Source organism: Myotis davidii, unplaced genomic scaffold (assembly GCF_000327345.1).
Source record: "Myotis davidii unplaced genomic scaffold, ASM32734v1 scaffold575, whole genome shotgun sequence".
Taxonomy (NCBI): Eukaryota; Metazoa; Chordata; class Mammalia; order Chiroptera; family Vespertilionidae; genus Myotis; species Myotis davidii.
The window spans coordinates 6,364,730-6,377,396 of NW_006290306.1; the positions used below are offsets into that span (position 1 = coordinate 6,364,730).

Below are 12,667 nucleotides of genomic sequence, written 5' to 3' on the forward strand. Positions count from 1 at the left end.
CAGCCCCCAAGTCCTGCCAGCTCTTCTGCCTACCCTTGTTAGTTTCCTTAAATACTGCTCAGACTTGCAAATAGTCTATCTATTGTATTTCATTTAATCACCCACTGTGAGCAGGCCACCTGCTTCCTATCAGGACCTTGGCAGCCAAATAAATATTGATGCACATTTTATGAACTAATATACATTCTAAAAATATGTGTTTTTGAACAATTTTATAAGGCTCTTGGTGACAGATATTTATAAGAGAGACACGTTATTTGTTAATTAAATCATTTGTTGGAATTTAGAATATAGAACATAGCTTATCCGGAGAAGATAGGAAAGGAGGGTTAAGGAAGAAGATACTTTATTTTCGGCTAAAGTTAAGAAAGGTTTATCTCTAGGTGTTTGGCACCATTTATGCACATTTACAATGAAACAAAAATTTAAAGACTCAGAAAAAGGTGCCCTTTGTAAAAAAAATAAATAAATGTCAAGGTGTGTTGTACCAGGTTCCACGGGCCACGTGCATCTCAGCCCCGGGCAACACTCACCTTCACGCTGACACTTCCTTGGAGTTTGAGCTGCAGTCGGATCATGTCCACCTCTTCCATTGTGCAGAGCTGGTTAAGCTCAGAGACTTTCTTGGACATCTCGTCGATTGCCACTTCAATAGGATTCAGTTCTGTGCTCGACTGGCTTATGACCTGGATTCTCTTCTTCACATAGGGAAACAGGTGGCTGGCTGCACAGGAGCAACATGAGAGAATGGAAAGGCTTCAGGAGAAACTCGATTTTGAGTCATTCAACACTGAAAAGATTATAGCTTCCACCGCAACTTGCAGTTCAAATAGAAACTCCCCTAAGCCACAATAAAGAATGCTTAAATAAATCCTGAATGGCCTATGTTATAGTAGCTTTGTTTTAGATTTTATTAGAAAAGTTCTGGAAAAGTTTACTGAAGGAGAATATTCCCCCTAGTTTGGATGTCACTGCTATTTGCATGGCTATTGCATAATCCAGGATTGCTCTTCTCTCACACAGCTTAGGTATCACTAGTCCAGAATGTCTTTGCTCACCTTTCCCCTCAGTCTACCTTAGGAGTCCCCCTCCTGTGCCCCCCCATTTCATTTCTCATGCTGTGCGCGCCTGAAATTCTTGCTTTACTTGGCTCTTTCATCTATCAGGCTGGGAGCATCTTGAGGGCAAGACTCGTGTTTTATTTCTTTGAATTGCTAGTAGAGTACCCGACATGTAGTAGGCACTTGCTGAAAGTTTGTAGACTAGCTCACAGAATAGATTTAAACGGTATTGGAAGGGATGGTGACCATCCTCTGCACTCATTTTACAGATGAGGAACCACACTTCCAGAGCGACTTAGGATCTTGCTCCAAAGCACACAATCCTGAGAGCTTCTAATCTTGAATTAACTGAGGGTAGATTCAGTGAGAGAGAAGAGTGGCCTTCCCAAGACACAGACACCATGACCTTTGTGAATAAGCTCTACAGGGAAGGGCTTAGTAAAGTAACTACTGACAATTTCTCTTCTGGGGGACTTCTCAAGGGTGTCCTTCTTGACAGATTGTAAGGAAGGGGAAACCTACTCTTCCAGGCAAACATCCATGGTGGCACATTCGAGGCACTTGTCTGCCAGAGTGAAATGTGCTGATTTTAACTTCTCCATCCCCGTGAAGGGCCTGCACGGCCCCTGGGCGGGCTGCACCTACTTGTCAGGACGGTCCTGCGCTTGCACTGCTCCTCCACGCCACCGTGCTTCTTGCCCGACAGCGTGAAGGGTGTTTCAAACACAAAGCGGTTGATGTTGTGATGCATTTCAAAATCCGTCTTCCGGTCCTCTATTTCCTTTTCCTCAAAGAATGGTGTCACATAGGTCACCTGGATATAGGCATATTTGGGGTCCAAATCCTTCGGGTTTACCTATATGAACACATGATGGGGAAAGAAAGAGTGGTGAGCCTAAGGTACTTGGGAAAGAAAGGCAGGAAGGTCTGTGTTTTCTCAACTGGCATCCTGGGGGTTGGGGTGGGGTGGGGGAGGGCTGCCCCTGTCCCCTTGGAGAAAAATGGGCATCATATCACCATAGAGGAGTACCTGCCTGGACTGTGGTCAGGCAGCCAGACTGTGGTGGAGGCAGGATTGGAGCCAGCTGGCCGAGTAGCCGGGGCTCTTCGAAACATAAGCCAGCTTTTCCTGCACTACCTTCTGAGACACTCTTCTACCAACCTGTGTTTTAAAGACCTGCCATTCTTGAAACACATTTTCCCCTTTCATGCCACTGTCACTGCATGTGCTGGGCTGCTCAATATGCCCTTTGCTTCCAGCAAACACCTCCTCACCCTGCAATTTCCAGCTCACATATCATCTCTTCTGGGAAGCAGTGCCCACAAGAGAATGAGCTGGTCAGGGAGCCCCTTCCCTGAGCTTTCCCTGTGTGACTTGCACCATGTCTGCCATGGCTCTTCACTGCACTTTATTTAATTAGCTGTTTGCAGACAACATTCTCTTCTCAGCTCCATGTGAATCTTGGAGAAAGAGTCTTTGTACCCCAGCTCCTAGTTCTGGGGATGGCATGCAGTAGGTGCTTAATAGAGGTTGGCTACAGGAATGAAAGCATATTAGAGGATTCTGAATAATATAACCAGAGGATGTAAGCATTGGCCTTCTGGAGCCACCAGAAGATTAATTAGATATCCACAGGTTAATAAAATGTAACTGGCAAGTCTGCTATTATCACAGAGAATAGATGTTAAAATTGGTATGACCCAGGAAGACCTCCCAGACTGAAGAAATACATTTTTGCTTTTCCTCCAAGTCCACCACTGGGCCCAATCACTTTAATTCTTTGGTTGCTATACAAGTGCAAATAACCGATGGGAAAAATAGGGAACTTAGAGGTTACTTCAATAAACACATAATGTTTTTGCCAAAAATAATCACCAATCAACTAACGAATAAACAAATAGGCAAACACCCAAAATGAATATTAATTTTCCTCTACCTTGTTGGAATCCTGTATTATCTTCACATTGTCTGCTCCGAATTTATCTGCATACAGCTTGAGCAGTCTTTGGGAAATCTCCGATAGACCTGTCAGCTTAGGCTCTTTATAAATATACTCTTTACCTTCTTCTTCTTCAAAAAACCCCTATGGAAGATACATAAGAAACCATCAACTTTATTAGAAAACTCCAATTGCACATCACAGGCAAAACAAAAGCCATTTATCCAGTCTTTTGGTTGTCATCCAAGCCACTAACTAGCACCCTATAAAGTCAAAATCAGAGAAAAGCCAAGTGAAGAAAACAAAATATCATGCTAGAATCAGTCATTAACGGAAACACCCCCTCACCAGGCCAAAGAACCTCATAGGATATCTTAAAATATTTTCTCTATTTGTAGAAATCAATGGTAATATCTGCGGCATACATTTTGGGGGAAGGATGCCCTCATGTGGCAGCCTGGGGTAGAGCACAGAGTCTGGACTAATGGGCATTTTTTCAAAGAGCAGTGTCATTTTTAACTAAGTCTTCTCAAAGTCTTTGAAGCTAGCACAGGAAAACCCGAGGGGCACGTAAAGGTATCGATGTGGGTGGATATGCACCCACATCATCTTAAAGAGCTGCAGCACTAGTATTGTAATCACAGAAATTGCATGTGGTAGGCTCCCAAGTACTGTAATTAAAAAAAAACAACTTTCCATTAAGTCTGGGGCCTGATGCAACTTTGCTATATGCAATTTCATCATTCAGTTTGCTTTCCTAGTAGATCTTCATTTTTTTTTTTGGCAAAGCTAGACCTATTTAGAATAGAAAATAGTAAAGCAACCAATCGTGCCATCATTTTTATGTCGTAGGAGCAAGTAGGTCTTAGCCTCTATTAATTTATCTGTCTGGTTGGAAACAGGGGGAGAGAATATTCCATTATCTGCAATAACTAAGTGAGGTAATCTTTATAATTCCTTCCCTTTGAAGAGACACAGGGCATTTTTCCTGTGGGACACGTGGCCTCTGACTATTGGGTTAAGTCTCGAGTTAAGATTCCAAGTGTGTCTGTTTCTTCTGACTCAGAATTTACCTCAAGGCTATGGCTGTTGAGAGCCAGCTGAAGACAATGGAGGTCACAAAGAATCTTAGCTGTATTTTTAAAAAACTTTTATTTTTGACTATTTAAAAAGATTCCTTATATATAAAAGACATGGATGAAATGTTCCCATGTTGGACTTTTCACAACCAAAGTGAGGTGAGGATAATAATTAAGCTCACATCTGTATGGCGCCTTTGTACTTGAAGGCACTTTTACCCATGTACACTTGACCATCATGAACAGGGTACTTTGCATGATAAGAGGGACACAACTATATATTTGTAGAAGCCAAGGAACAAGGCACATTTGCCAGCACAGATCCTGTCAAGCACGAAAATAATTGTCTGTTTCTTTGTGCACTTCCCAAAATGACTTTGGGCTTTTCAAAGTCAGGAAAGTGTCTTGTTCAACATGGTATGTGTAGTGTTTAGCACGGTGCCTGGTCTTTAGGGGGACGTCATTCTACATTTATTAAATTAATAAACTGAAGAATAAAACAGTTCTGGTGGGCATACATCCTAAAAAGGTATGTGTGCACCAGGTATAAATAGAAAAGATTGTATTGCTTTAAAGAACAGTTTTTAATTGAACAATTTCTTTAAGAAATGCTCAAGACGAAACACAGATGATTATGAGTAACTTGACCCTCAACTGCCAAAAAAAAAAAAAGTGATCCATGATTGTTGAAAGCATGAAAAGTAGCTCCCTGTTGTTCCTCTAGACTTTGTAGGAATGGTGAGGTCTGGCCCCATTCCCACATGACTTCCAGCTGCTGTTTTTCTGTCTTTGTGGAGTTTTGTTTTATTCAAGGTCAGAAATAGTGGCTAACATTGACAAACTGACACATCACAGAAGTAAGACTTCTGAGGCCACCAACCGGAATCCCCCCAGGACAATAGCTAAAGCAACATTTACAACTTCCATTCCAGTGAGAAAAATGTTTCCAAGTCCCAGGAAGATATTTTCTCACCACACTGTGAAAACCAGCAGCACAAAGAGACATTTTCACTGTGAATTCTTGCCCCTCACAACTTTCTGAATTTAGAATTAGGAGTGTGGGAAGCAAGATTTTATTGTCATTACTATGACCCCTGTCTTTTTGGTCATGACCTGTGACTTTCTCTCATCCTTACCCCTTGGTCTGGAGGACGGGAAATAGACCCAGAAATCTATGGAGAGGTTCTAAAGACAGTGCCTGGGACATACAGGCCCGTGATGAATGTCACCTATCATGAGGAGATTGAGGAGGATGTCAATAAAAAAAAGTTTGTGTCAGCAAAGCAATTTGAGTTCTGATTCATATGCAGGGAAATAGCTTGACTGAGTTTTGAGAACTTAAAATATATACCTTCAGCTTCTTTTACATAGAAACTATACTTTCCTTATTAGAAAAGTCTACTGATGCTCATTTCAATATTTTGGTTATAGGATTGATCAGAAAGAAATGGTGATTAAAATCTGTCTATCTATCTATCTATCTAGCTATCTATCTATCTATCTATCTATCATCTATCTATCTATCTATCTATCTATCTATCTCTCTATCTATCATCTATCTATCTATCTATCTATCTATCTATCTCTCTATCTATCATCTATCTATCTATCTATCTATCTATCTATCTCTCTATCTATCATCTATCTATCTATCTATCTATCTATCTATCTCTCTATCTATCATCTATCTATCTATCTATCTATCTATCTATCTCTCTATCTATCATCTATCTATCTATCTATCTATCTATCTATCTCTCTATCTATCATCTATCTATCTATCTATCTATCTATCTACCTACCTACCTACCTACCTATCTATCTACCTACCTACCTTCCTAGCATGGAGATATAAACCTCTTGAGACTATTTTATAAAACCACTAAAATGGAGCTGGAGTAACAGAATAAAGTATTTCATCTGCTGTTTGCCAGGGTTGTAAGAGCGTTTGCAGCCAGAGAAATAGCAGCTCTGAAAATATTGGCAATGCATGCTTACCTTTTACCCAAGGAAACCATCAAACCATCAAACCCACTGAACCTTAAAGGTAGGACACTACCTTAAAGAAGGCTTCAATTTCAGCTCTGTCTATGAAATAAATGATTTATAAACAGGGACAAAAGGTGATGAGGACCCAGGGACAGTTTCTCTTTTGTGTTAGCCACAAGGTCATGAGTGCACTGCGTTTCAAAGCAACAGGAAATGTGACCTCTGCATTTCTCTTGCTAGTCTCATGTTTTAAAATGTCATTTTACAATGCAATAAAAACCCTAGTCTGTCTTATTCTCAGGAAACAGCACACATTCTACTTAAATAAGGACTTTGAGTCAGTAGAATTTAATTGCATGGATTATGAAACTCTAATAGATCATGATAAAAATGTACTTCAATAAACTGACACCTTAAATTATTGACCCCTTTGATATTTTTTCAGGTATTTCAGAATCACTATTGGGATGTCAGATATAAATGCTCCCGATGTAACATTCAATTGATTCCCAGGTCGTAAAGGAATGCACTGAAAGAGGAATCAGTGAGTAAAAGATGGGTCAGAAAATATTAATAATGGACTAAATGCTAAGAGAAGAAAAACTACAAGAATGCTGAGAGATAGTTCCATATAAATATGAACTCAGTTACACATATATGTTGTCTATATCAGTGACTTTCATATGAGTGCGGAGCCAGAAGGTTGTCTCACATTCCCAACTATACATGCACCATACCTCCTCACCCAATCCCTTTTCTATCAAGGTTCTGAGATGCATCTACAGCCACATAAGCATGGTTGAGAATCAAGGAATCTACATACTTTGGTGAATGGAATAAAATTCCCCAGGCCTTTCACTTAAGTCATTCCAGGGGCATTTGCTGTTTTAAGTTATGCAATAGGCACTTGCTTGCTTGCTTTCATGCTAAATATTAGAGCCTAAGATTTCATTGACGACAGTTGATGTTTGATCACTACTGCTGCTCATTATTCTTTAAATGAATATTTCAAGGACATTCTGGAGCTGCTTTCTATAGGCTGTTCTATGTAAAATTTCCATAGGCATTGATATCAGATGTTGCATCAGAAAATTCATGTTATGCAAGACTTACATTTTTAAAGTTTCTACTTGTTTTGTCATGTCTGGCTTATTGCAGACATCATATTAACTACTCCAGCTAGTACTGTAAAATGCAAGCATCAGTCCAGCTGGGACCCTAAAAGATTTACCCAAAGGCCTTTGTGAAGGCAATGGGTCTACTGCATATGCTATTTGCATAATTTTTGAAAAATGATTACAAGACATGTCTATCTGGATATTAAAAGGTGAATTTTACACAGACACAAAGTACCATCATAAAAAAGGAATTATTGTTGACCATGGGGATTATGCTAATCAAGTAGTCAGGACTTTATCTTAGATCTTCGGAACCTTCATTCTGCACACGTTTGGGGCACTGTCCAAGCCTATTTAGTATTTCCTTATCATCAAATGTGAAGTGAAGTGCACTGTCTGCTTCTGTCCAATGAATAAGTTCCCATCTCCATTTGGGTTCTTGGGGCAGGCATCTGAACATCATTTGAACAATGATGACCAAGGCTCTACATTGCTGCTTATCAGGACGACCTCCATTAGTCTCCCTTGGTCAGGGGTGGCTGGGGTTTGAACTTATAGAGGATCTGCTTAGGTGCGTACTCAGGTCTGCAGATTCACAGACCATTTTGCCCTTTAATAAAATCTCAAATTGGAATTTTTAACAAAAGATAATTGAGAAGACTGGCAACATTAAAAAGAAAAAGCCAGGTGCACAATCAGCACACTTTATAGAGGAATCTGCAAAAAGAACAAAGTTAAGTCATTTGAAAATAGCTCTCCCCAATCCTTCCCCATTGCCCCCTCCGTCTATTTAGTATAGGGATTTTCAAGTATTCTTTTAGTAGGTGAGTTAAGGACCCATGACCCCAAATTTATAAGTGAAGGTGGAAAATACTGATGTGGTATGGATGTGGGAAGGGACTTAAAGAATTACAAAAAAGTATGTACCAGACAAGCACAGTTGAATGTGGACAACATGTGGATATTGCAAGAATTTGTCTCTACTTTAATCAATAATAATTATGTTGAACTACATGAAGTTGCCATCTTTTCCCCAGGAAAGTATGGTTGAATATGGGCAATTTCATATGGTTCAAAAGTATGCAAAGAAAATTCCATGTCACAGAGCTCTAGGTACTGGCATGTTATTTCTGTCTCTGCTTGTCCTCCACATTTCTTACAATGCTTCTTTCCGCATCTCAGGAGATTTAACCTGACCTCCTGGGTAAAGATTTAGTCTATTGTTCATCTTCTGTGTTGGGAATTAATACTATTACCTTTGAGAATACTCAAAGCCAGCACAATAGAGAACCCTGTTACTCCACAATACTCATTTGGAAAATGGCAGGCTCTTTTAGGAACCTGGGAAGGTGCCCATCAATGGCCACCACTCCAAGTTTTGAAATTCTAGCACCCCCATGCTCTTCTTCATCAGCCAGAACACAGTGGCCTGAAGTGAGGAGGCAATACCCAATACTGAGTCTACTATCCATATGTGGTTCCCATATTTATCTATGTGAGTGTGTGTGCATGTATGTAGGTTTTCAGACTACTCTTACCATAGTGCAGAAGATATTATATATGAAAAATAAAGGATACATTTTTGTAATTCAGATAACTGGAGTAAACAAAGTTTAGTTCGAGGAAGCAGGATGACTCCCAAATGAATGGAAGCAGGATTATCTCACCTTTGTACCAAATGTTGATTGGCACAAAAAAGTTAAGGTTCAGTAAAACCATATAGAAGGAAGTGTGAGAATTTTTAGAGCATGCAAATGAAGTGAGAAAGAGAGAACTTACCACAGCCTGGAACAGTCAATACCAAAAGAAGAAAAGAGTAAACATCTGCATTAAAATCTGGTTGGAAAGCAGCCTAATTCATTTCCACCTGTTCAGTAGCCAGTATGTTAGGCATTGGTTGGAGAAATTACCAGGTAGGCAATCTGGTTTTCATGATCAGAATATCAACAGCAGTCATTAAAAAGATCCTTTGAAGGACTGTAGACTCAAATGCAGGCTGGCTGATGTGCATCTGTGTGTCCCTGCTGTGCTGCCATTCATTCCTTTGAGACTCTCTCCTACAGGCCCTCAACTCCCACATCCCCTTCCTGATGCAGTTTTCTACCATTTTTCTGGCTAATGTTTCAGCAAGGTCAAAATTGTTTATTTTTTGTTTCTTGTTCACTTTCAAGAGATCCCTTCCATTTCTCTCTCCTCCTTTTCTGCAGATCCCCACATTTCTCTGTCCCCAACATATTCTATCACTTCAGAGAGTTCAGATTCTTTTCCAGAGACTCCCCAAATATGTAAATTTAGCTTCTTTCTGTAGACCATCTCCCCACATCTGTTCCTCATACTTTCTCTGATGCTTTCTCTGATGCTGCGGGAAAACCTGAGCTGGATCAATTTCTTTTAAATTTTAAAATTTTTTATTGATTTGAGAGAGAGAGAGAGAGAGAGAAAAAGAGAGAGAGAGAGAGAAATCAATGATGCAAGAGAATCATTGATTGGCTGCCTCCTGCATGCCCCCTACTGGGGATTGAGCCTGCAACCCAGGCATGTGCTCTTGACCAGAATCAAACCCGGGACCCTTCAATTGCAGGCTAATGCTCTATCCACTGAGCCAAACCAGCTAGGGCTGGATCAATTTCTTTATGGTAAGTGGTTACTCAGTGGCATTTTCCTTTCCCGGTAGAGAGCAGCTATCTTGACTAATTCAGAAATTAGTTTTCAAGCTGTCTTTGGTGACTAGAGGAAAATATCTATTTTTTCTAGAGACTTCAATGAGAAATGATCTAGAATGACCATGCTGCATGTGACTCCGTAGGCAATTCTGAGGAGAATAAGAGCTATGTGCAATAGTGCCTTACATGGTGGGGGGAGAAAAAAAAAAGAAACAAGGGAACTGAGAGTCATTCCACCTGTGAACAAACAAGAATGGAATGTTTATCCACAGTCATAGTCTGAAGGATGTCTGCTGAAATATAAGAGTGTATAAACCTCCCTGAAAAGAACAGGATGGTTCCTGGGTCTATCCCACTTAAAGCACCAGTCAGAGATATTCAGAATTAATATGCAATACATTCACTTTACTTTCAGGCAAATGCTATGGCTAGCTAATATTTTCCTTCTTGTTCACTGTGTATGTAGTCAACCGAGAAAGGGAACTTTAAAATTACACTGACCTGTAATACAGGAAACAATAGTGTTCTGCATAAAAGTAGTGATAGTTTGAAAGTAGGGGAAAAGAAAATGCATGATTATAAAGTCTAAAGTTCATGGCTTTGATATGGTGGAGCCCCTAGAAATTATTTATTTTTTAGAAAGCTATGGATTTCATTTCTTAAAACACGTTGAATTTAATTTGACTTAGAGGCAAATCTATAATTAGATATTTTGGGGTGAAATGGGAAGAAGACACACAAAAAATGCCTTTCTTCTCCAAGAAGTTAGAAATCACTGTTTTAACTCAATCTGTATTAAGAGCCATGGAGTTCTCTACCCAGTACCTTCCTATGGACAAACATATAGAATCACTCAGAGAAACAAACATATCGAGACACATCCACATCCACACCCCTTCAATCCTTTGATGCATGGAGTTAGATGTCTCATAAAGAATGAAAGGACAGCATTCAACTGCTCAACAGAATTCACAGGTCATGCTGCCTCTAGGGAACTTACCTGCCCATAAAATGCCACGCGGTAGTACCGACCAAACAGTCGCTTCTCTGAATTCACCACTTCCGCAACTTTCAGATAGGACCGGTGAATGTCGTAGTAAAGATCCGATAATTTCTGAAACCATAAATCAAAGGGTCTCAAGCGATGGTGCCCACATAAACAATAGGGAGTTTCTGCTTTTGAAAATAAATAAGCAATTGACCCATTGAAAGTAGGATGTTGTCACTAATGTCTAGGTTTTGAAAACATACTTTGAAGTCTCTCTGCTTCTCAAAGACAGCAATGATGGGCTTGTTGACATCAGCGATGAGTTCGTATCTCTCAGACTTCCAGAGAAACTCCACACACATGTATAGCTGCTCCACCAGGACATGCTGTAGTTCCTCAAACCAAAGCAAGACCTTTTATGAGTTCCACTGTAGCTTGTCACTGAAACTTAATTTCAAAACTGCTGCTGTCTATTTTTTCATGGTGGGATCTCTGTGTTCCCTATTTTTGTTATTAGCATTTACATCTAGCCAGCAAGGGATGGTTATGTCATCTGGATTATGCCTTTTCCCTCACTCGCATCCCCTGATCAATTCCTTAATCTTGCCAATTGAAATCTAAGAAATGCCTTCAGATTTGCCTAGTCCATTCCATTCTCACTGTCCACAACTTCCATTGAACCCCTGCTCACTCTGAGACCCCTGCAGAGTCTTCTAGATAATCTGTCTTCCCACTCTAATTTGTCCTCTGTGATGCTCTTCAGTCATTCTTCTTTCTAAAACATAAATATGATCCTGAGATCTCCACTGCCCCGAACCTTGGTGGGACCCCCACTCTATGAACTGCTGTCCCAACTCTCTCTTACGGCATTCAAAGAGCTCCAGAGTCCAGCACCAGCCTCCACTGCAGAGCCCCTCTCACAGAACCCCGATGTTGACTTTGCATGTTGGCTATATCAGACCGTACCACACCATTTTTAGGATACATTCTCACCTTCCCACTTTTGCCTGTTTTGTTTGTTGCCACATCTATCAGAATGTTATTTTTCAATGACATCTTCAAGTCCTATTAAATGTCAAGACCCCAATGCCAAAGTCTAGAGAACTTTTATTTATGTCCCATCTATCTCCATACCAACCACATTCACATAAAAAATGTTCCCTTTTAATTATAGCCACATATGGTGCCTGGAGTTATAGTTAATGGGTCTCAGACTGAAGGAAGTTTGTCTTTCTCAAGGTTCTAAAAGTGCCTGGAGTTATAGTTAATGGGTCTCAGACTGGATACTACCCACCTGAAGGAAGTTTGTCTTTCTCAAGGTTCTAAACTCTTTGAGAGCAGGAATTATGCCTGATTTATCTGTCTCTCACCTTTAATTCAAAGCTTCAACATATATTAGTGGTTTAATGAATGTTCAACTGAATCCAATTATATATTCTCTAAAGCAGGTGGGTGATATTATTGGAATGTTTCTAACAATGTCTTTTAAGAAAATATTTTTAAACGTTTTTTGAAACAGGTAATACAAATATGTAGTTGCATTCACTGTTTACTTGCAATGTACAATAAATTTATGTAGAACTACATGTAAAATTTCATTAGATCCATCCCAAAATTTGCTTTCTGTATTCTTACTTTCAATCTATGTAATAGGATTTCAAAAAATTAACTTGTGTAATATTTTACTTACTTGATGAGGGGAGCTCTAGTTTCCTCACCAGAATTGTTTCTAGGTTATTCCCAGTAGAAAGCCTTCTTATTAGTGAAAATAAAACAACCCATGGTTTGCATACCAGAAGGTTTTCTGCAGAAATGAGTGAACCCCTCTC

At 39.8% G+C, this 12,667-nt stretch overlaps 1 protein-coding gene across 1 annotated transcript in view; it reads right to left on the reverse strand.

Annotated features, from left to right (window-relative positions):
• The window catches only part of DOCK10 (dedicator of cytokinesis 10), a 133,040-nt gene that overhangs the window by 7,601 nt on the left and 112,772 nt on the right, over positions 1-12,667 (reverse strand). The window contains exons 50-55 of the mRNA XM_015563669.1: positions 12,133-12,188; positions 11,102-11,233; positions 10,851-10,964; positions 2,999-3,145; positions 1,707-1,917; positions 534-724 (exon numbers count right to left, since the gene is read on the reverse strand). Coding sequence (XP_015419155.1) covers positions 534-724; positions 1,707-1,917; positions 2,999-3,145; positions 10,851-10,964; positions 11,102-11,233; positions 12,133-12,188 — 851 coding nt within the window. The remainder of the gene's footprint in view (positions 1-533; positions 725-1,706; positions 1,918-2,998; positions 3,146-10,850; positions 10,965-11,101; positions 11,234-12,132; positions 12,189-12,667) is intronic.